The sequence below is a fragment of the Halyomorpha halys genome, unplaced genomic scaffold (assembly GCF_000696795.3).
Source record: "Halyomorpha halys isolate HHAL.00 unplaced genomic scaffold, Hhal_1.1 Scaffold124.1, whole genome shotgun sequence".
NCBI classification, from domain to species: Eukaryota; Metazoa; Arthropoda; class Insecta; order Hemiptera; family Pentatomidae; genus Halyomorpha; species Halyomorpha halys.
Window position 1 is genome coordinate 365,654 of NW_027111282.1, and position 26,423 is coordinate 392,076.

The 26,423-nt window shown below is 29.4% G+C and overlaps 1 protein-coding gene across 3 annotated transcripts in view; it reads right to left on the minus strand.

Annotated features, from left to right (window-relative positions):
* Window positions 1-26,423, minus strand: part of LOC106678116 (AT-rich interactive domain-containing protein 4B) — a 73,922-nt gene that overhangs the window by 30,523 nt on the left and 16,976 nt on the right. For 2 of the 3 annotated variants that reach the window (XM_014416436.3, XM_014416438.3), the window contains 9 exons: window positions 24,200-24,368; window positions 23,906-24,127; window positions 22,055-22,134; window positions 16,931-17,052; window positions 14,659-14,796; window positions 10,382-10,506; window positions 3,421-3,571; window positions 1,672-2,172; window positions 1,256-1,381 (listed from right to left, as the gene is read on the minus strand). In XM_014416436.3, the coding sequence (XP_014271922.1) occupies window positions 1,256-1,381; window positions 1,672-2,172; window positions 3,421-3,571; window positions 10,382-10,506; window positions 14,659-14,796; window positions 16,931-17,052; window positions 22,055-22,134; window positions 23,906-24,127; window positions 24,200-24,368 (1,634 nt within the window). The remainder of the gene's footprint in view (window positions 1-1,255; window positions 1,382-1,671; window positions 2,173-3,420; window positions 3,572-10,381; window positions 10,507-14,658; window positions 14,797-16,930; window positions 17,053-22,054; window positions 22,135-23,905; window positions 24,128-24,199; window positions 24,369-26,423) is intronic. The other variant, XM_014416439.3, reaches the window with a different exon arrangement.

Genomic DNA, 26,423 nt, shown 5'->3' on the forward strand with positions numbered 1-26,423 from the left:
AATAAACCTTTGAAATAATGGACTTACATCCTAAGAGAGAGAGAGAGAGAGAGAGAGAGAGAGAGAGAGAGAGAGAGAGAGAGAGAGAGAGAGAGAAAATCGGTGCCAGTTTGATTTCACATTACAACAATATGAAAGTTTTTATAAAACTAAATGCAAATAAAAACTTCTCTGATACTTAAAATTTTGAGAATGTTTCTAAAGAAAGAACTACCAAGGTTTTTTAGGCTAAAACAAAAATAGAATTGGTTGTCTCAGTTGTAATAAGAGAACAAGAAACTATTTTTTTTTAATGCGTATTTCCCTCTTAATTAAGTAACTCCCTTATAAATCAGGAATTGCTTAGGTGAGTTTATCGGTCATCTTGACTAAAATGTATTTAGATAGAATAAATGCTTCTGTTTTATAATATAAAGTGTTAAATAACAGTTTTGTATTTCAGTCACAAAAGGAGGGCAGCATTTCTTGTATTAAAAATAATCGCTCATCATTGGATAATCTTCTGGATGTTTATGTTTTTATTTACTTGATAAAATCAGATCTGATTCCTTGAAATATCCATACAACCAGAAACAAAGTAAGGAAGGGGAGGGGACTTCTAAGCCAACCCTGCAATCCTTAGTTATATACATTATAGATGCTTCTTCCATCACTCCTCCTCTCCGAGACCCCAATCTGCTCAAGCATAGTTATTAAGCTCAATATGATCTCTGACACATCTTGATTGATACTCCACAGCATATCTTATTGCTGTAGTAGTATTCAAAAATACTGGCTGTATCTCATTACCCTATATCAATCATGAATGTTTGACTGTTTTATAACAGATACAAATATTTTTTTTTCAAAAATCATATAGGTTTTTTTGTACTACTCCCATTAGATTTCTAATGGATTCTTTTGACTTTTGGGATAATTTCATTATGTACAGACCATTATTGCTCTAGTTCTTAATAAAGTACCCTTTTAAAATCCAATTTTTATTCTTACCTTTGTGGTAAATAAACTTTTATAAAAAAAAATTATCTTCATTAATTTACATCTGTAATTGAATTAGACTTCAAATGAAGATATAGTTTTACAATAGAGAAAGTAAATTGATAATTCTGAATAAAACAGTCACGTAGGAACTGAAGAGTTTTAGTTTTATTTGAATTTCAATAACTACATTAGTTGTTGTTTATTGGGTATAGCCCTTTTGTACTCCAACTAGGATAGGAAGGGCGACTACATTAGTAATTGTAATGTTGCTTACATAATCTTGGATTTCTTGATTTCTTTCAGACTGTCCATAACTTTGTTGATCAAACTGCCCAAAACTTTGAAGCACTGATATCTTTGATGTATCTACAACTTTGAGAATAACTGCGCTGTCAGCCATCTTGGAGATAAACAAAGATTCATTATGATAATAACTACAGCATTCACAATTTCAGAGGTTATAAGTAACCATATACTCACTCACTCCATAAATAAGCTAAAGCTATTAAACTATAATAGTAGGAATATTCAAAATACTAAGTTATGAGGGATGCATTGGTTCATAAAATAAAGCTAATCTAGTCTAACTTTAACACTAAACAATTATTACCACAAAAATGAAATTTAAATTTTTTAAAATTAGAATGTTATAAAGATTTAAAATAATTACTAGGATAATAAATAAATTACTTTTTCTGTGTCCGGAAGACCTGGAACAGAAGAGGCCATTTTCGTCTGCTTCAATTTCAATGGATCAACAAGAACCTTATCTTTGTCTTTTATGATTCTTTTTTGTCTTGTACCAGGTGGAATGGGTGATTTCTTAACAACAAAGGGGTTATCTTTTTCCCTTTTAGCTCTCGTAAAAAGACGTCTTTTTTTATCCTTACCAGTGTTCACTGTTTTACTGTTGTCAGATTTACCAGGCATTTGTTCAAGTAAACATGTTCTTATCTTTTTTTGCCGTGGAGTTTTTTTAATTTCCTTTATTTCACATTTAATTTCTTTTTCATCAGGAGGTTCTGTCTTAATTTTAGGTTCTTCTAAAACTGGATTCTTGGTACTATTTTTTTCTTGTTTTATATTTACAGGAGGCTCTTCTGTTTCTTGATTAGGTTCGTTGACTTCAACTTTAATAAATGAAGTGGGGAATACTACTTGCGAATCAAACGAACCTTCATCTTGTTTATCCTATAAATAAAAAAACAACTTAATTTCGAATAAGATATAAATGTATTACGAAATTTGTAATTTACAATATACTTAAGACATTAGATAATCATGATAGTAAAAATGTAAGTAATCAGACCAATGTAGGAGATAAACTTGTTTTATCCCTATTTTTCGAACACTGAAAGAGCAAGTATTGTTTAAGATGAAAAATTAAATTTACCTTGAAAGGTAGGCAATAGCATTCAAGTATGTAATACTATTTAATATAAATGTAAAATAAGGTTTGGGAAAATAAAATATGAAGGATGATTTTCTCTTTCTTATTTCGAATTTACAATTAAACTCTTTTTTTTTTATATATAAGTTTTGTTTTTTAAGGACTACAACTTGACACTAAGTTGTTTAATTTTTATTTTAAGTGTATTTGTAAAACAAATAATATTAAGTTTGATTAATTTAATACAATATTAAGAAAATGAGAATAGTAAATAAGTGGTAATGGCGTCAAAAGAAAGGATTAAGTAATCTATGAACATGATTAAAACAGGATTTTTTTTTTCTTTTGTAGACAATAAATCTAAACTTAAATCATAATTTTTTATTTTATTTTTATATAATTGAGAGAGAACCTAGTTGAGGATTATAACTATTGGTTGAATATCTGAAATGTAAAGAAGTACATTTATACAAAACAATAAAACATTTGTTTTAGGAATTATTTATGCAATCCCACTCAGGTTTAAGATACTCATCTCAGTAATAATACTAATACCCTATTAGTCAATAATAACATCTTAATATTCATGAGGTTGATCTTAGCTATAAAAGGTAACTGTTAATTGTCTATGTAATTCCAATTTTGACAAGTGCATTCAATTAAGGTAAGTAGCATTCGTTTGGCTAACAAAATATTTACTGACATTAATGGCTAAGAAGGAAGATTTAAATTTAAATTTATGATTTTCCAATATTTTCAAAAGTAGTATGTGAAAATAAAATTGATTTTTGAATTAGACATTAGAGCAATTAGTTAATAACAATAAAAATATGTGATTCTACTAAAAAAAAGGAATGAATTATCAGGAAACATTTACAATTGTCAAATTTGGAATCTGAGCAGAAAATTAAGGGTTGTGTTATAATTCAACATAGAAGTAAAAATAGGAGGGTGGTAAATAACAACTAGGATAAAGATACCATTTACAGAAATATTAGTAAAAATAATTTAATAAGACAGCACAAATAACATTTATTTTTCGAACTAACCTTGAACTCCATTTTAGGTTCTGTCTTGATAGATTTATCTTTATCTCTAATTAAACTGCGATTGGATCTATTACGATTCCTACTGGTTCTTGGATGATTAACCATTGTACAACCCAACTTTCGATAAAATTCCTCAAAGCTATACAAATACCTTAAAACAAAATTTATCATTATGTTAAAAAAACAAAGGGAAACTCATCCATTAATGTAAGCACATCTTTATATTAATGGGTTGATATAAAAATAATGCAGATTTTTATATTTATTAAAATAAGCTATATTTATACAAAATAATGTCCCTCAGAATTAATATATTTATACCAAGGTACAGCTCCACACTAAATTATAATATATATTAAATTATTATATTACCACACACTCAGGTAAAAATTTCCACCAGCCCTGGCTGATAGTATTTCTACCATATCCCATTGAACCAAGCTGGAATTAGGCAAGTACCATGCCACTTTCCAGCGGTCGAATACTGGCATGGCATACATGTAAGCCAACAGCAGTGAGTAGGTTAAATAAAATGAACAAAATAATTTTACTGTTTAAATTTTAGGTGAGAGGATATAGAATAAGGTTCATTAAAATATATATAGAATTAACATTTATGATTTGTTTTGCTTACACAACTGGTTTTGAAATGTAGCAAAGGCAGAAATCTGCATTATTTTTTGCATCAACCTAATACAATAGAATCCCAATTAACTGGCCACCTTAGGAATGAAACCCTAATCGATTCCAGTTTTGGTTGTTAATCTGAAGAATGGGTATTTCAAAAACTATATTAACAAGAAATGTTGATTAACATAGTTTTATAACATTTGTGCAGACTTTTTTATTCATTTGAAGACACAAAAAAATACAAAATATAATTAACTTACTGGTTAACAAGCATTCTACTGTTAAAAAACAATTGCATTTAGCCTCTATTTAAACAATTAATTGCACATTTTTCTAATTACAGCTGTTAGGATACTTCTAGAAAGAGCTTTTAAAAGATGGATTAACTTTTTATAACTAAATTAAACCTATACATCTGCTAAGTTATAAATGAACCAAGCAACATTCTTTTTTTCTTTGTTATTGTGCCTAGTTCATTATTATTTCTTTTTCTTAATTATTTAATAAATAATAATAAAACCAATTTAAAGTTAAATTGGGTTGTTGATCAATAAATGGTTACAATCATAAACAATAGAGCAAATATAATCATTACAATTTAAAGTCTTCAATAAAACAAACTTAGGTAGATATGAGGTGAAGATGGATGACCTTAAATAAGAGAAGATGGTCGGGGGGAGGGGGTGCGGTCAGCAGAAAAACACAAATAAATAAAAATCAATTTATTTGTGCCCACGTTGCGATCTGATTTTCAGGTCTTCATAAGGGCTATAAAACAAAAAAGAGATAACAACCTTCAATCTGAGATACCTAAAAAAAAAAAAAAAATAATAGACTAACAAATTCAGAAATATACATAACAATGAATGGAAAATATGAACTAGTTTATTAATAACCATGGAATTAGACAGTAGTAGATTGATAACAATTAAGATGAAATATAGTATTATACAGGTAAGAAGATATGCATAAGAAGAGAAATGTAAGTAGTGTTTAAAAAACTGAAAAACAATGTGAATCAGCATATTAAACTATATGTAAGAAAATGATAAAATGGGTAAGTAACTTATATATGAATAACAATGTTTATATATATATATAGAAATGAGAGTAATAAATAAATGATTTAATGGGTAAGAAAGCTATATTGATGAGTAAAATTAAAAACTTTTAGTTATACAGATGAGTACAAAAAAAAAAAATGAAAAATAAAATTAGTTAAATTATGAATAGAGATTATGTAAAAACAATATTTTAAAAAAGAACAAGGGAGAAGATGCAATATGGAGAATATGAAATGAAGAAAGTAATAAATATAAGATACGAGTGATATAGAAATATAAGATACTTCCAATTCATTGTTATGTATATTTCCAAATTTGGTAGTTTATTATTTATTTTATTTTTATGTATCTCAGATTGATAGTTGTTATCTCTTTTTTGTTCTAAAGCCCTGATGAAGACCTGAAAATGAAGACCCGATGAAGGTTGAAACATTGGAGTAAATACATTTTTTTTTTTGTTTACTGCAGCCCCCGACCATCTTCACCTCTTAAGTAAATATAAATAACAAACTCAGTAAAGAAGGATATAAAGTAATCACCAGAAGAGTGATTCACACTATTGCCGATAGATCACACCAGTCAAAGTGGGGAAAAATTTCCACCACATTCCATAATTCATGTTATTCAACTCTTCCCACAGGTTCTACCAGCCCTTTTCAACTGAGAGATTATGCATTAATGTTTATATATTTTTTTTGGTATATTATTTTTCTAATTTCTTGTTTGAAATAATGACTAGGGTTTAACATTAGTATATAAGTTGTCAAAAATAATTCAATGATTGTTTAAGTAACTTATTTTTTTCAAACAAATATGCTAAGGACATATTTGAATGACTCAACTGACTGTTTTGAAATATATCATTATAAAAAATAAATTTAATGCTTTTTTATATTAGTTATTTTTAGCCATAGTATATATACTTGGAAACATATAAAAATTAAGAATTATTTTTGTGGAACAGATCTTTTTCTACTTGAAACCTTAGTTGCATAGTGGTTTTGAATGAAAGCATAAGCATTATAACAGAAAATAAGATACCTAATGGAAATAAATTTCTAAATTTGCCAAACATATATTTTTGAGATCAATTAACACAAAAATAATGAGTCAAAAGTTGACTGTGGATTTATATAATGAGGAGAAGGTGGTCAGTGAAGAACACAAATCAGTTTTTACTTATTTGTGTGTGTTCTTCACTGACCATACCCCCAGCCATTTTCTCCTCATTATAACATAAAAATGGTTTACTTAGTAAAAACAAACTCAGTAAGGATATTAAATGAAAATGATTTTAATTAGTTCTACTATTCCAGTTTTCTATATAATATTACAATACAACAAATATTAGTTCTGTTGAATAATCGGATATCGGACACTAAAAATCTATAACAATGATGTATCAATGCATCTTGTATGTTGCTGAGCCGAGAATAAAACAATCATAACCCATTTCTTCCTTAGAGTAGTATAAAATTATTTTGGAATGTTCTATTCTACTAAGGAACTTGATAAAGCTTATAACTATAATTAATAATCAAGTGAATAAAAAAAAAAATTAAACCTGATTTTAATCAAAATAGAATTTATCTTAAAATTAAAAAAAAATAAAAGAAAAAATATATATTTATTTATACATAAATAGAGATAGAGAGAGAGAGTCATTAGTGATGTAAAATTTTTTAAAAAATTTCTTTTACAGGAGATAGTCTAGGTTGCAGTCAGTCAGGAAAATAACAATTAAAAAGCTGATGTACATTAACATTAAACAACTATCACTTACCACCCTACTTTTAGATGAAATTGTATGTTCCAAAACACAGACAATATGTTTTAAATACAGGTAAATAAAAGTAAAATCTGACTATTATCGCAACAAGCATGGAATCATGAAAATCTTTATTTTCTCCTATTTTTCTTTATCAATGTTTATTTTTGTTTAGAGGGTTAATTTAAAAAAAAAAAAAATTAAAGGTACTAGAAAATTCTAAATAAAAGAAAGAAATTTTTGGACTTGACTCTTTTTAGAGAATTTTTTTTCAAACAATATTTTCCAAACCTCAGAATTTTACCAAAATCCAAGGTTATAGTCCAGGAGTTAGCGATGTATATAATATCTCATGAGGAACAAAAGTTTTAACTAGTGGATATGGAATATTTCACTGGTTAGTCGATAAAGAAAAAAAATTAAAAGCTCAGAGGCCCCTCTATATTTTGTTTTTTATCCTATTTTTGGTGCTTATCTCAAAAATGTGCAGCACAAAGAACACTGTAATTATTCAAAAATTATAGCTTATGAAATTCACTAGAAAATGGAGTAATCAAATTTATCCCTATCTGTTACAGTTTCCGAAATATGACCACTATAATGTAAAATATTTGAAAAATTGTACATGCCAAAATTACCCATAGAAAAACCACAAAATTTTTAATTTATTTATTTTTTTGCCAGCTAACCAAGGAGATCCTCTATTTACAACAGTCTGCTGCTTATATGTTACTGAAAACATTACAAGCTAGCAGAATAAAACCACTGGAAAGCTGAATTTCTAATATCTCAATTCATACCAGTAACTCTAACATTTTATGTCTTTATTAGGGAGAAAAAGTTGAGCAAAATAAAGAAAAAACCCTCAAACCAAGTTGGTTTTGTACTATTTTGTGTTTATAGGGCCCTAAGCCTTTCCCAAGTTTCTTTTCTATTGGAGGAGCAATGTTGAAGTTAATTTATGATGATGAGTTAGTTTATGATTTTTTGAAAAAAAAAAAATCTAAGGAACAGAGAGACAGACTAAATTTTTCTGTTGCTTAAAAATTTGTATTTCAAGGTTCCTCAAGCTGCAAATAATAACAAATGATAACAAAGTTGAGTACATATGAATGGAATCGAGAGATATTGGGCGCTCTAAGTTGATTCTGATTTTTCAGTCTCTATAAACTCATGTCTCTATTTTTCCAGTTTTCTCCATTCGTTAGTCATCAAATTCTTTAATGTTTTTTATTTAATAATTGCTTATTACTGCTAATAATGAGAAATAGTTAATTATTTCAAATTCACAAAATCAAAGATACTTTAGAGGAAGAGTTTATAAAAAATTATCATTCAAGCCCTGTCAGACTATTTCAATGAGACCTACCTGATATCACACACTACGTAAATGTACATTGATTTACAGAGTTCAATAAAAATAATCATTAGAACTGCTTTTGAGAAAATCCTATTAAAAAAAAAGCAAAAACAAATTATAAAAAAATGACACTTCTGGATGGTCGATTTAAACAAAAAAGTTGTAATAAAATCCCAAGCATACACCTACCCTAAATATGTAATATCAGTTTCATACAACTTTTCACTTCAGAGCTAGGTAATTTTGCAAGACTTGGTAATTTGGATTCATGGGACCTCATAATGTAGATTTCTATTGAAAACTCAATTTTAGAATTTTAAATTTTTTCACAACTATAATACTTCACTCTAATGTATATTCCATATATAGTTATGTAAAAGCAAAAAATAGGGTCAACAATTTATTAGAGCCATCTAGACTCACATTACAAGTGTATAAGAACACAGGGCTAAAAGAAAAAGATTAGGGAAAGCTAATATAAGAGTATAAAAGTGGCATACATAAAACTGGCATTTAAAGTAGGGGTATAAAAAGACATGTACATGACTAACTAATAATAAACAAGAAATAGTAGGAAAGTTAAAAATGGAAACAAAAATGATAAAACAATTTACTTAACAAACAGTAATAAATGATAAATTAATAGTAGTGAGGAAATAGTAATTGAAATAGTAAAGAATGATAATAACAGCAACTACAAAATTGATAACAAATATAGTAATAAATAACTAATGAAACCATTATGTAATGAAAATAATCACTGTTATGTAAGTAATGTAAACAGAATAGGAAACAGTTTAAAAATAATAAGATGAATGAAAGGAACATAAAGAAGAACTTAAAATAAACTGGCCTACTTAAAAGACTGAAGATTAAAACAGATTGAAAACAAAGAGCCAATCAAAGGTGAGAGTAGGAGAAGAAAAGGTCAGGGGTAGGTATTAAATAGAGTATAGGCATTTCAAATAAATAAATTTTAAATATCATAATAAAGGAAAAATAATAACAGTATAAAAATGAAATACTATGGAGAAATGTGAAAAAAATATACATACATAATGGTAAAAACTAAATAAAACAAAAATATTGGCAATGAAAACAAAATCATGAAGTCATAAAGTGCATAAAATACACAGTAAACAATGCAGAGTTTAAAGGCAAACAATTTCCTATTATATTTTTATTAAATCCTTTTGTTTTGTTCAACATTTTAATAATACCTTCATATTCCTGCAATGTTCTCTTCTACACTATATATTTATTTACCCAGTAGCACTATATTAGTTATTGTTATTATTATTTATCACTTAACAGTTATTATTTTTATAACATAATGGTTTGATCAGTTATTTATTTCTAAATTTGTAATCGCTTTTCATTCTTTATACAATCAATAACTATTCCCTCAGTATTATTAATTTATAAGTTCATTACTCATTGAAATTTAAATTATTATACCTTTTTGGTATTCATTTTATTTTTTTTTAATATGTTTTTTATATTAAATTTTAAAAATATATGTATAAAGCCAAGTTGGGCAAAAATAAGTTTAAATAAAACTAAGACTAAATTGTCATGAATACAATTTTTAATCAATAATGGCTCATTAATAAACAAACATTGTATCCATGACACTTTCTTTACAACTAATTTTTGCCCAGATCTGGTATAAAACACAAATAAAAATTATAAATAAAATTTGTTCATCCAAATTAATAAACTCGTTTTGATCCATGCATGTACGTATTCATTTTTCAATAAACAAATATCCCTTCTCAGTAGAGAATGGACCAACCCGTCGAAACTGTGACTGCCCATAATAAAGAGGTTTTACTGTATATATTTTTTTATATGCCTCATTTTAATGTTAGTTTTATGTATATGTCACTTTTATACTCTTGCATTACCATAACTCACAAAGTATCTTTTCCTTTCAGCAAAAGAATGATCTGTAACCTGGTTTGAACATTCAAATCTTATTAAATAGCTGATACAACTGTTTAATTTGTTTTTCCTGACAACAGAGATCATCTTCTTAATATGCTTATGGTCAAACATCATGGTAATTATATAAGGATATTTTAAGATTAGATAAAATATTTTTAAAAATTTAAATAAAAAAATTAGAGTAATACTCACTTCTTATAAGTTTGTTTCACCAAATTAGTTGTAACTGGGTTTTGTCCAAAACCCATTTTATGGGAAACAATTTTCCAGTTGTTATGGTTTGTGACTCTATTAAAACCACCAAGATTTTGAACAATCTAAAAGATACATCATTATTATCAATAATAAAATAACAATATTTTGGGGAAATACAAATTAAATTTAGTTTTGTTATTAAGTAAACTCTAAAACATCTCCTCATGGCTTTTTATTATTAATACCATGATAATGTGAAGTTCATTTTCGATGAAATCATAGTACATTATTGCTATGTACCAGGGAAACATATTTCAGATATAGTCTATTCTTGTAGAACTTGTATTGGAAAGCTCTCCAAGAAGTTTTAGTTTGATCTATTGATTTAATGAGAAAACATTTTTAATTCCAGCTCCATGACAATTATGTAACTGAAAAAAAATGTTAAACTGAACAGGGATTACACTATTTTATCAGCAAACAACTGTTGCTGGGGTTCTATTGTGAATTAACTCTCCAAGGTTTGCTCAAAACAATTTGAATATAAACTCGAGCTGAAGATTAGGATACCCTCTATCCATTAGGGATGGCTGAAAATTCAATAGAGAAACTATTTATGCATTCATATTAACCTCACTCACTAACTTTATAGGCATTCTGATAATTTTCGTAAATTTAAGCTACTATATTTTTATTAATTCATAGACTTCTTTAAAATAATTAAAGACTTTCTTCTAGTTTCTTATCAAATAAATACCAATATTCAGTAGAAGGAAATATTATCTACAAAGATCAAGTTTTAATAGCATTAACTTGGAATAGGTGTAGCAGAGAACAACATAAAATTGTAAGTGCAAGTAATGAACGTGAGTTTCAGTATGATTTTGTAGCGTTTTAAGTTAATACATGATATACCCTTATTTAATGCTAAATAAATTTTTTAATTTATCCTAAAAAATTACTGACTGGCCAATGCCCACCCTACCCTGTAGTCATTCAGTGAAACGCTAACCAGTAGTAATTATACTATAATATTTTTCCTCTTATTATTTGTTTTTAAATCTATTTTAAAAACATAAAATTAATGGGTATATAGTAGGCCTTCTCTATAACGCGGATAAAGGGAACACAAATCAAACCACATTCAAGGCGTAATCACACTTTAGTGTGGGAAGAAAAAAAAATCAATCATTAAAGAACTTAACAAGTATGTAATAAAAGATACTTTATTTTAAAAATGAAATTTCGCATCAATAATAATAAGTCAAAAAAAATTATTGTTTGTTGAAATGCTTAGATAATTTATTTTAATGTATCTCAAAAGTATCAGTTATTTCATATTGCTCAAAGTCCTTTCGATTTGCCTCCATGACTGCTGGTTTAATAGAAGCAACTTGCAGCAATTTTATGGACTGAAGAGATGATTCATGCCCCTCCATCAAAGACATGACAAAAAACGTAGGAAAGTATGCCACCAATGTACTCAAGTCCTTCAAGTATCTTTTGGTCTACATTGTAGGGATAAAAAAATAATATTATTTTACTTTGAGACTAATCAGAGATTGAGACCAGGGCTAGATTCACATAATATCTGAATCCAGCGTATAACAAACTGCGTTATAGTGGAAATCTACTGCATATACATATTACAAACTCTGAACTTAAGGGCTTCATTGAGGAAGCACAAAGGATTAATAAGGACAAGCAAGGAATATATTTGAGAACGTACCACCACTAGCACACTGATTCAACAGTCCTGCCGTCATATACTCTTCCTCAATAAAACACCAGTTCTATGAAGCCTCTATGGTACCTTTGATTACAGTTATACAGCCACATCAGCTAGAGGCATAAATTCAATAGATCACCATTTATCAGCACAAAAGAGGTTAGGATCTAACAATATTTATTTTCTTTATCTGCTTTTTCCCCTCAATTGCTTAAGTATTGCATTTGTAATTAAAATGAGTTTTCATAAGGGTTAAATGGTGTCATGTATTAATGGCTCATACAGGATCCAGCAATTCAAAGATGGTCTATACAGAGCTGACATTCTGTAAAAATCTCCTTTTCATTTTATTATTCATTGTTACTATTGAAAATATTTATTTGTTACCTGTATTAAATGATTATGTGGTATTAGGAATTAATTAATTATTTATTAATTATGAAGTTTTCAGAATATATTTTAATACATGAATTTTTTTATTTATCTTTCCTTGAACATATATCTTGACAATTTTAGAAAGAATCATTAAATACACATGAACTAGTTAGTGAAGAAAAGACATGACCCCCTTCATAACTTATACATTAATGTCAAATGTCAAGCCTGTTAAGGAGAAATATTTTGAACTCAATAATAAGAATTGGTTTCTGCAATTTTAGCTCGTGGGTTGATGTCTAAAAATAACCTATCACCTCAATTTTCTAGTTAATTGCTTTTGTTTCATATTGTATTGTATGTATTTAGTAAGATATTTTTCAAGTTTGATTAGTATTTTTAAAAATAGTTCTAGTAAGAGTTTTGTATTTGTGTTGCATTTTAATAAAAGCTTGAAATCTGGTGTATGTTAAATTCGAACAGTTTGATGAGGCAGTGCGAAATGAACTATGAGTTGACACCCACACATTACACTACAATACCAAGGTCATATACAATACACACCCTTGGCCCTTTTCTACTAAGCTGCTTCGGATGGGGAAGGTCATGCTGCTTTGAGGGGGTTTAATTTCCCAACTGATATCTCGAGTCAGATTTTCAACTGGAGGAGCACAACACATTATCACACCCAATTACATTAGATAAATTTACAAAGGGCATCAGAAGTGTCGCCTTGCTCTCTACTATTGGTTAGAGCCCGTGGGGAAGGGGGTGCTGTGTCAAAGGGTAACACATTAAAAACGAGGAATGGCACTCCTTGGTCACAGGGGTGGTATACAAGCCCCCTTTTAATAACCAAGAAGAGGTGGCTAGTCTATCAATTCAGTGTAAAAGTAAGGACGCAGTAGTAGCGTTAGTTGGTAATTCGATGGGACCTTGCTGCATACAAACTTTTCCTTTGGCTAAAACTATGTAATGTCATTATAATAGTAAACAAATGGTTGTATGGTTGATTTTGGTAGCTACAAAAGATCAAAAGGCCCAATAAAGGTTACATGTCAGCTATAGAGCATTAGTACAAGATGTAAAATTTTCAAATTTTATTTCTTTATTAAAATTCAAGAAAATTTTACTTCTTTTAACTCTTACTATCGTTTTTACCATCAAGACAAAGAATCTGTTTCCAGTTATCACATTTCAATGAATGTATTTTGTTTTCTTTTTTTTTCTCAGTTGGCTCTACAGACCTTGTAGATCTTTGGCCGCCAGAAACAGCCTTATTCATGCCTGCCTATCTCGGTCAACTGCCATCCAGTTTGCTGGATGCAGATCTTTCGCATGACTATTGATTCTGTCTATTCATCTGGTTTTTACCTTTAGTATACAGTTGAATTTAAAAATAAATTAGTGTATTGTAAAAACATTATTTAATCATTTTTCTAGCAACATAATTCAATATCAACTTTGACAAAGAATAGATAATTCTATAATTTCATGTAGAATAAATCTTAGATTTTTAATAAAATTCTGGGTTTTTAAAGCAATTAAGTATCAAAATTAAGCATAAAACACAAATGAGTAATTAAATAATAAATAATCATCCTATAAAAAGATCTCTTTAATCGTCCAACTAAAAAGGCTAAGGAGTACATATCTACTTCTATTCAACTAAATGTACTGACAAGAAATCTTTATTATTTAATTAATAAAACTTAGAGTTTATAAAAACTGAAGTAAGATATTAAAGGATAGAAAATTGACAATTTTTCCTGATATTTGCAGAGTTCTTGGTTTAGTCCAGAGCACAAAGAATTTCTGACTAGTAGACACCCTGTTAATCATCACCATTATTATTTTTGTTCTATATCTTTTTGAAGCCCTTAAATTAGTCTATATGCTTTGGCCAAAATGTTAGATAATGTAAACAAAAAACAACTATTTCATAACTTATTTGTTATTAATGATTATAACAATTTGATTGATCTTAACTAAGAAATTATACCATTCCATCTGTGCTTCATTTATCTTATAATTACAAAGATAAATAGCCATCCATTACTGTGGAAATACAACTGGGACACGGTAATGATTAAATTTCCAATAAGGATTATATTGTATTAATAATAATGTACATTAACTTTCATTGCCAAAATTATTTAAGCTATACCACCTTGAATAATCGATACAAGTCAACATCCTGCGATGAAATAATGGGACCCTTGTTAATGGGAGTGCCACTATCATCCATAAATTTGTATAATTGAGCAACAAAGTGATCTTTTTCTTCCCTGGGTTCGTCATCAGAACTCTGAAAATAACAATGACTACTTATTACTCACATCTGGAGATGTTAAATTACAAAAATCCACAATCATAATTCAAATATTAACATACCATATAATATTAAATTGTGATTAGCGAAACAACAAAGGAGTTGTAGGAACTAATAAGGTTTAAAGAAACCATAGTTAAAAGGCTTTAAATATTTTTAGGAGAATAGTTTGATTATTTGATTTTTTTTCTATAAACCTTATTAGTTCCTACAACTTCCTTTATGATCAGAATACATCAGTATGTATTCTGATCATAAAGGAATCCAATGAATCTTTGAATTAGGAAAAACTATATAATATAATGGAGTTGGTTCATCATTATAGGTTTGTGTACATGTTGATATGAGGAATGTAATGGCCGATAAAGTAACATAAGAGCCATTCCTTTTCATTCCTCTCTCCTGTCAAGTTCATTAAAAGACAATATTCACAAGGAGAGGCAGAGCATATGGGAAAAGTGTCCTCCAACTAAACTTTCATTTATAAAGAGAGAAGTAAGTCCTCAGAAATCTTCTAGTTGCAGCATCTGCAAAGAGCAACTGGTCCTTCATTAAAGACATACCAAAAGATGCTAGCATTTTAACAACACCCAGAGAATAGCCCATTCAAAGGTCATAACTGATAAGATTCTACCAAGAAAATTTACATTTATGAAGGGGGAAGTAAAACCTCAGAAATACTCTAGTACAGAATCCATATATAAGTAATTGGCCCTTCACTAAAGGCATGCCACCAAGAAACAAGCAATGCAACAAATCCCTGACAATAGTATGTTGTAAATTGTTTGCATGTCCATTCTGCAACGATAAATTAAATAAACATAGGGATACTTAAAAACATTGCCATAGCCTTAGGAAATGATAAATGTAAATCTAATAAAGTGATGTCATTTCTTGTTATACAAAATTTATTAAAACAGATATAATGATCATATAATAAACGATAAATGATATATATATATCTATATATAGTTGACCGTAAAGATTTAAATATAAGTAGATGGTCAGGGTTGAGGTAAAAAAAAAGAACAAATAGTTTAAAATTATTTTAATCTCCGACGTTTCGCCCCACTTTGCAGGGCTTCATCAGGGCTGTTCAAAGCGAATGGTTGACATTAAAATAGTTTTAAACTATTTGTTCTTTTTTTGACCGCAATCCTGACCATCTACTTATAAATAAATGATATAATTTATCAGATTGAGTAATTTTTTTTTTCTATGAATCTAATGTTATCTTCTGACAGGAAACTGACCAAAGTAAGAAGTATACTATTGCCCTGGGATACTGTCACAGTTCTTTCTCTCATTAGTTCACAGACCCAGACCTCCAAAGGGATTAGTCCTTGGACCCAATTGTTCAGGTTTTAAGTTGTTTTTTTTTTGGTGCCTAACGCGGGCAGATGAGATTAGTTGGAAAGGAGAAGCTAAGTAAGATATATCACTCCCCCTGGGCCCTCATAATTTCAGTGGGAGAGTCAACCAGGGGTTGAGGGATTTCGGATTGTCTTTGTTAACAGTGGAACATGATGACCAAAGATATTATGAAGGGAAGTGGTTAAGATTTACACCATGGAATGTAACCCGAGACATGAAATGGGGAGCTAGAACAATAAGTGAAATATCAGGACACAAAGAGCCACATTGAGATGGTGAAACAACCAAATCCATGCACTTTTGGTTGCTTCTATATGTGCCAAAGATAAAAGAAAGACAATGAAGAATTCAACAATATACAAGGAACTTGATGAAGCATCACTTGAATGGGAATATCAAATTTAAAGTATTAATATGTCTATTTCAGGTCTTATATAATTGTCAATAATTCAAGATGTAAGCAACGTAACAGTATTTGTGAGATAGGACAACACAGTAAGAAGCTTAGTAATGATTGACAATTCATCAGACCAGATTTACAATCCAGATTAGTTTTTATAGGAAATCGTTAACTACTCATTTACTCACTTTTGAATCCAAATGCATGGCAGTACAGCTAAAGCCTAGCTAAGATAGAATAACAATTTTGAGTGGTGGCAACACCTTGCATCACCACAAGCTGAAATTACCTGTCGTAAAAAAAGAAAGAGAACCCAAAAATCTTTTATAAACTTACTTCATAATCAAATCCAGCATCACTATCAGTGGCCATATTTTCAGTAAGACCAAACAAAGAATCTCTATCCCAATGAGGAGGTAATTCATCCTTATCTAGAAATTGATAAGCCTTTTCAACAGCTGAAAAAGAGATCATAATTAAGTGGTCTTTTAATAATTAAAAGTAACTGCTTTAATTTACTTCATTATTAAAGATAAATGTGAATAAAAATATTATCAATATATTATAATATTCAATGGTTTGATATTATTCTGAATGTTAGATAAAGCTGGATGTATGTTTAGTTGGTCCCTACTTATTGCTTTAATCTTAATAAGTGACGAGATATTACTGCCTTTTCAATGAAAATATGCTTGCTGTTAATTTTGTCTCGATAATAACCTAGTTATCAACTTCTATTCTGGGGACATCAGCATGGATTATTTTCTATGTAAATATTTTGTAATAGCTGATTTCTACTTCTTCTCGATTTCTTTCCATATAGCAGATTTTAAAGTTGCTTCAATGAGGCAATTAGTATAGTTCTTTTAATATGGACATGGCAGTATGTCTATAATTATGATGAGTTGCCAGATAACACAAAACTGTTTTGTATGTTATGCTGAAATAATTATGTATTCCAGTAAATTTGGAAAAAAAAAAAAAAAAATCAATACATATATGTTTCACCAAAATAAGCAAATGGAAACAGACTTATTTTTAAGCTGAAACTACTATAAACATTTTTATTTTTCCAGTTAAAATAATAATAATAAAGAAAATATTACTGTAAATATAAAATAACAACTCAGTACCACAAAATTCTAAGCATCACTCAAAATCTGAGTGACACTCAACTGAGAACTAAGGCCAATTATAGACCATTTTCCAGTCTTCAGTTTCCTAGAAAACTAGCTTCTTCGTTGTTCAGAGTAAAAGATAGGAAAAAAATTAACAACACGATGGCCACCTATGATAACCAATAAGAAATTATAAGTAAGAATAGAGTTATTTACTTTCAAAATGACCTATTTCTTTGAACTTTAATAATCATTGTAACAATAATTAATAATTTACTAGATTATATTTTACTATATTTATTAATTAAGTAATAATAACAATAATAAATTATTAGTCATAAATAATAATTAATAGATAGGTTCAATATTTACTAATTATAATCAATAATTGATATTTTTCAATTTATTAATAAATTGATAGAAAGATGATATTTGTTAAATTACTATTTGTATATTAGGTATTACCATAATTAAGGCCAATGAAAATAATAGTTATTATAAATTATCAGGCATCAATAACAATGATAAATAATTTTTTTATTTAAAATTTATTTATTGATAACTATAACTATGTTTCACAATCTTGGGCAATAAGTAATAGTAATAAATGTACCTTAATTAAAAAATACATAAAATAATAATATCAAAAATTATATATAAATAAATAAAAATAATAAAATCTCTAAATGTATATAAACAGAAAGATAAATACAATAAAACATAATCAAACTATATATATGAAGAGTAAGTATAAAATAAAATAAGTTAAATGTTTAACATATATAACAATAAAATAAAAGCACTAATCACGTTTACACTATTATGTACAATAATAGACTTTTTTTGTCTATTGAGAGATGAGATGTCCTGCTGAGTAGTCGGTATAGTTGGCTGAATTGTCTGTTAAGTTAAGTATGTTGGTTCCAGGTGAGTCTTTTGTTTAGGATGAATCCAAGATATCACATTATGTCGGATCAGGGTAAAGGAATGTTATTAAAAAAAAAAACAGGTGGACAGAGGCTGTTGGGGAGGGTAAAAGTCACAAAGGTGCATTTTGATTCATTAACTTTTATCTGCCATTGAATGCACCATTGCTCAATCTGGGTGAAGGGTATTAGGAGATTGGACGAAGCTGTTACAGGATCAGAATGGGAGGATAGAATGGCTGCATCAAGAACTAAGGAGACGTAGTCGACGACTCTGAGGCCTTGTTGGACTGTGGAGTGCCTAGAGCAGAATCCAAATTAATATGCAAAAAAACTGTGTGATTCAGCTATGGAATGGATATGTTTTAGGAGAATTTGTTCAAAAATTTTTAAGAGGAAGGGAAGTAAGCCAATAGGTCTGTAGGAAGCAAGATTATTTAATTATTATTACAAAGTTTTCCTGGTTTTGAAAAGAGAATTATAATGGAGTGTTTCCACAGGATAAGAAAGTGGGACGTTCTAAAAATACAACTGTAAAGATACATAAGGAATATTATAGATTTGGGAGGAAGTTGATGAAGGACTTGAATGGTAAGATCATCCCTAGACACTTAAGAGGAGTTAGCATCAGTAGTTGATATATGACCTCAGAAGGGGCGACTGCTTAATTCGTTAACATAGTTGCAAATACCATTTGCGTTCCAAACAAAAAATAGAAAGAGATTTTATTGGTGCCATTTAAGGGTATCTTGGAGGAGAGATAATATTGGATATAATATTTGTAGGTAACAAGATAAGAGGAGTGATAAGGGATCTAAATTCGGATAGGAACGAAGTGATGATGTTTGATACAGGGTATTTGATGATTAGGTTTTCAAGAAATGCATGTAGTTTGAGGAACAGAGACATGACGATGTTGGGGATGAGGTTGAGGATAATGGGATACAGGTAACGATTGCAAGGCCTGAGGTGCCGGTTCTGTTTCTCCAGTCATTTCAGCAAAGGACAGGTGGCACTGAACTATTATTCGTTTAGTTTAGGGTTTTTAAACTGCTACCCTGGTGTAGTATAGTCGGCTTACATTATACATTTCTTTAACACCAAGTGTTTGTTCAAGATTGACGAAGAAAAAGGGCCAGTTTATTTGTTACACCATGTGGATCTTTGTTTTTCTTCAGTACATTCACTATTTGGCGTAGGTATGACAATAGGGCTCCAATAAGGAGTACCCCATGGCCATCAGTTCTTCTTTAATGGCTTCCAGTGGTGTTGAGGGGTTTAGTTGACTGATGACTACTATGAAAGCAGTCTTTTTGGTGCAGACGATAAGTGATACTTTATTATTTTCTTGTATGTCTCTGCTGTGTCAGGCATTAGATTTGTTTTATTAGTGTGACTTTTATATAGAAATGTACCTGGGTCCACTACTTTCTTGAGTTGTTAGAAAAAGTTGGAAACTTTTAATAAATATGAGTGGTGGCCTAGGTTCTCTGGAGGTCTGATTCGCTTCCATGTTTCAACTCATGATTTTGACAGCAGGTCATATAGGTTTGGCATGAAGAACAGTGAGTCTTCAGTTGTGCTTGGTTTATAAGTGCCAGGTTGTGAGTCCATTTTATCAACTGAACTACCTGGTTAAAAGGTGGAGTATTTCTTAATGATTTGATTGACTGGAGAATTTCTGGGTGTATTTCTCAGGCTTCTGGATTTCTTAGTGGAATTCTTACTTGACATCACTATATAAAAATGTTTCATTTCATACTGATAAGTTGAGGTGAGAATAGAGATGTAAGAAAAATAGGTTGAACACAAGTAAAATATTATGTAATGAAGGAGGGAGTGGCACAATCCTCCCTCTAGGCGTGCTGCAGGGCTACTGACTAAAGGCTAAAGCCAATACCTATACTAGAGTCTATGGCTGCAGTCAGTCTTAAGGAGCGTAATCACTGTTCACTGAGAAGTTCTTAAATACGTGATTACTCACCTATATGTAAACCCTCATGTGAGCACTATCACTTATGATTATACTGACACTGTTTTTCATAAATGTATTTATTCTAGATCACTGTAAAAAAAAAAAAAATGATTATTGTGAGACACAATGCAACACAAGAACAAAATGAATAATAATAAGTTGTTGTTTTTTTCTCGAAAAGGCGAATCAACAACTGACCAGATCTTCACCCTCAGAATGATTTTAAAAAATTTGAAAATAGAATGATGACACATCGTATTTTTAAAGATTTTAAGTTTACCTATGATAGCATACAGAGGTCCAAGCTTTATGGTGCTCTTTAGGCTAGTAAACAAGATGATGGATGATGTCAAATGTTCTGCCAAAATTCAGCTCCTCAAATGAAGGGGTTAGGCAAGGAGAAACATTGGGTTGCCAGCTATTCAATCATGCTCTTGAAATGGTTGCTAGAGATTCTAGTAAACAGGCCAATGCAATATTCATCAGATCCGAGCAGTCATTAGCATATACAAATGATGAAGATATTGTTTCTGGGTCTCTTTCAGCTAAAGAAGGAGCATTTTCTTGATCTTACCCATGCTGCTGAAGTGATGGCCCTGACAATTAATGAAATCAAAAACAAGTATATGCATATTTGTGGCATAGAGGCAACATCCTATTGAAGAATTTATTGAGTTTGGTACTTTCAAGTAGTTCAGCTGGAGGTAGCCCAGGTTACGTATCTAGGCACTATTGTTAATTTGGAAAATAAACTTTCTTTCAGGTAAATAGAAGAACTCTCAGGGCCATGAACTATTTTGGGCTACGAAAAAACCTCACCAACCAGTTAATCACGAGGAGAATGAATAAACTGCTCTATCTACAAGACACAGATCCATCTTGTTATTATGAATGCTTAAGAAACGTGGATTTTAATACAGAATGAATCCTCATCTTTGAGAGAAAGTCAGTGAAAATGTTTCCTGTTGTGACATCACACGGATATGTAAACCCACCCTTAAGAGTAAAGGAAAGGTTTTGATTTCAGTACACCCTAAGACTTATTAAACGTAATAACATAATAAAACCATGAATATACCTATGTTACTATATCAGCTATGTCTAAAAAGCATATATTTTTTGGTGTACCACATCTTTCAACTCACTTATATTCAAATCATTAGAGGGATCACATCCCTAAATTTTTTTTAATATAAAAAACTACACCAAAAGATAAACAAGGGAAACAATTTAGAGTAATTACAAATTATCAATAGTTCCAATTATTTCTAACAGTTAATTAAAGTATAAAATTACGATATAAAAAAAAATTAGTGTATTAGTAATAGTTCCAATTATTTCTTACACCTAATTAAAGTTTAAAATTAAAAAATAAATAAAATAATTAATGAATACTAATATAAATCTTTGTGAACATGAGGATCTACTGGGATGTACACACCTGCTTTTAAGGCACTATTTTCAACTTTTAAACCAATTTCTCTGGTAAATTCTAATGCTTCTTTTTTAGGAACGGTATAACTTGAAAAAGAAAAAAAAACAATAATCAAATATTAATATCAATGAATTAATGAATAAACTTTAAATTTATACAGAAATAAATTGTTGTGAATTTTGAGGATCAGTCCATAAGACAACCATATTGAGGTGACGTTTCAAAACTATTTTGTTTACCCTACAATGAAAAAGGTTGTTTAGAACAACTAATTCTTAAAAACCACATTGTATAGAGTATAATTTGCGATGTGTATATGGTTTAGTTTTTCCAAAATGTAACCGTTCTTTCTCGCAGGTAGTAAGTTTTTTTATAACTGTTTTGTATTTTGTCTATTTATGTTTAGTGCTGTTAATTAAGTCTTATATGAGAAAGATGAATTTGATACACCAAAAATCAACTTCATATATCGGGGAAAAAACAACTTAAAGCGAAATTTAAAAGAAATGATCACTATAGAAAAATATGAGAATCTGGCTATCAACAAAAAATCAGATGTGTAAAATTAAAATTCCAACCTCATAAAGACTTAAGATGTAATTAACAACACTAAATATAAATATACAAAATACAAAACAGAAATAACAGACTGATTACTGCAAGAAAGAATAGTTATGTTTTGGAAAAACTAAAACAAATCAACAATTACCTTTCTCCATTTCACTCCTATTTTGTTCTGGCAAAACTTTGAGTTAGTTGTATCACAGCAATGGAGAACGCAATGTAATAGACAATAGTAAGTAATGTTTATAGTTATTAATCTCAAATTGTACTCTGTACAGTCTATTTTTTTTAATAATTAGTTGAATAAATTCTTTGTCCTAAAAAACGTTTTTTTCATTGAAGGGCATGATAATGCAAACAATAAAGCTGTGGAACATTGCCTCAATATATTTGTCTAATTGACTGATCCTCAAGATCCATAAAAACATGTATCATAAACAGTCAGAAAAAAAGTTATCAATATTTACAGAAATAAATTTATGAATAACTTTGGTTACATGTTTGTTAAAATGTAATGCTCCTGGTTACATAATCTAAATTTAGCCTTCAATAATTTTAACTTTAGGTTAGGTTATGGTCTTGTAATGGTAGATTAGTCTGGATATATGAGGTGGGCACTAAGCTATGAGTATGAAAAAGACCAGTGGTTCATAAACAATATCAAAGTTGAAAACTAACACTTTTCCTCTGTAACTTGTTATTTTTTAAAACTACATACCTCTTTTCATTATTTTGCTTTAAATGAAAATTAAGATAATAATTTATCAGGGATCGGTAAAGGTTAAACAATAAATTGAAAACAACAAAATTAATCATTTTTTTAAAATTATACTAGCCAATGTCTCGGCCAAAATCTTCAAAACTGAAGCAGCAACAGAAGTCTACTTTAAAATGAAAATCAGCTTTCTGAAGCCATGAAAGTGTTCATATCATGATGCCAGCTCAAAAAAATACCAAGTTTAATCAATTAAGAATTAAAGTGGATGCAATAAAATTGCACCACCATGACAAATAGAGTAGATTTTTTTGTCTTAAAAAAGAATAAATGAAAAAGGGAAAAATACAAGAGGCAATTAAAAGAAACCAATTTTTAAATGTTTTATCCCTCCTCTCGTAAAAAAAAAAAATGATCACTCACATAAACATTAGGAAGCAAAACAGTAAGAATATAAAAGTGAATTTACATGAGCATCTAGAGGAGAATCCACTCATGGAAAGTTCATTTAAAGTAGAGATACTGATATTGCTAATATTTTGAATATTTAGTACAAATTTCTTAGAACCTCTACTTACTATCGACCATCTTTAAAAGATCTGACAAGATATTCTAATCTAGTATCAATGGGAACTGTATCTTGAGCAGTTGGAGCAACAACTAAGCCAGGAAACCAGTTATCTTTTTGCTTCTTTTTTTCAGCCCCTTCTACACAAACTACTCGACCAATATCTTCTTCTTTTTCATCACTAAAATCTTTTAAAAGTAGAAAAGCTTCCTCATCTTCACTACTTTCTTCCCTACAACAAACAAATTTGAAATAAACATTTAATACTTAAAACACACACACACACACACACACAAATACTAACGGTCCTGTTCGATTTCTTCTGCCTCTTCTACCCCCAATTACTGGATTACTAAAATGTTCAGGATGGGTAAGTGGAAGTTGATCAAGAGTCTCACTTTCAGCAAAATGTCTACCACTTTTTAAACACAGAGCAGTTCTTCTAAGGGTAGTGATATCACCATCATCAAAAACTAAAAAAAAGAAAAGACTAAGGTTAAAAAAAAAAGAAACTAGGCACTGCAGATAACATACAAACTATTAAGGAAGTAATGCTTCCTACAAAATTAAAATTGAATCAGAGGAATCAGAACACATTAAAAGCACTAAAACTAGATTAATAATACAGAATTTATAGAAAGTGTCATTACATTTATTATATTAGGGTAAGAAGCAATGAAAATGAATAATAAAACAAATAGTAAAAAAAAATTTTATAATTAAAATATTACAGCCATTTGTAGCATTTCCAAGTCAATCAAAACCTTTTTTAAAGACAAATGTAACCTTTTCCATTTCAAAAGTAACTCAACCGGACTTGAATAATTTCATAAAAATTATATTTTATTTCTTTTATTAATTAGAATAAATTATGTTAATGAAAGTTCATTAGGTTTTCAAGGGTCCTAATTCAATTTCAAATTGGATTTCTGATCGTGCATGCATGTTTCGGTTCACTGTTACTTTAAGAGTTATCTTTAATATGGGGATCATTTTTGAAGTTTTCAAGGGTCCTGATTTGATTTTGAATTGGATTTTCGAAACCTGTTTCTGTTTAATGTTACTTTTGCAGTTTTTATTGATATAGGGATCGTTTACTGGGTTTTAGGGGGAGCTGATTCCATTTTTTAAATTTATTTTTTAAGGTGCTAGTGAATTTTGATATTGTTGTCGTTTACTGGGTTTTCTGACTCTATTTTTTGAAATAGAATTTCTGATTTACGATTGTGCATGGCATTTCTATTTACTGTTACTTTTAGATTAATCTTTGATGTTAGGATAATTAAATTTTTAGGTTTTCCTATTTTATTAATTTTTTTTTTATAAGACTTCTGATGGAACATGCACAAGCCAAGTTACTATTAGACCCCCCCCCCATTTTGAAGAAAATTGCAAAAGTAACATCAAACAGAAACATGCATGCAATATCAAAAATCTGACTAAACAAACAGAATCAGGACCTCCGAAAACCCAATAAACAATCCCTATATCGAAGTAAACTATAGAAGTAAAAATAAACAGGAACCCGCATACACTCATCCTCTTCCTCTTCCAATTTGAAAACCCTAGGCTAGAGAGAGTGGGTTTTTAACTAATTTTTAAACTCAAGTCTCCTATTCCCGCTTTATATAAATGTTTTAAAGTTGAGATAAAACCAAATAATCCTGTTTTTAATTCAATTAAATCCGATAGCGGTATATTATTTTCAACTTTTTTTTTTTTTGTACATAACATATACAAATTTATCAATAGAGAAGGTATTTTTGTGCAGTAAAAAACTGAAAAACATGCATTGAAAAATTCAAAATATGTGAAATCGTGCAGTAAAAACCTAAGTTAAAAGCTAAAACCCAAGATCTATTTCCATCATTTCAAATTTGTCTAAGACCTTAAAAAGATTAATTCACCTCCTTTATCGAGAAAAATTCTCTCCTAAATTCTTTCCATTCAGGTTCTTGCTCTGGTTATTCCACACAATTGCCTTTACTAAGAATTATTCAAAACCTTTATTCCTCAATAAACCTACAGAAGATAACAATTCTCGTCTTGTTCGAGTTTTCAAAAACCTTTGATTCTGTTGATCATATAATTTTTTTCTCTAAACTACACAAATTTTTCAATCCAACAGAGTTTTAACAAGGTCCCACTCCTTTTTATCTCGCCATATCTAAATCGTCCATAACTCCCAAAAATCTTCCTCATTGTCACTCTTTCTGTTACGAGGAATCCTCATAGATTTTTTCTCTTACACACCTTATTTTCCATTCTATATAAATAACCTTCCGAAACATTATTTACTATTCTCAATATCATTTATACATGAATGAACAGAAATATACATTTCCTTCCAACATGCTTGTGGTATCACATAAGCTCCAGGATATAGATAGTATCAACCACTAAGTTTTAGAAAATAAGTTGAGCCTGATTCCAGCAAAAACTAAGGCAATTCGTACAATTAGTACAACGTTAGGTGAGTTTTGCTCAAATGAGTATCGGGCAACCCAAACTCGTTTTAGTTATTATAA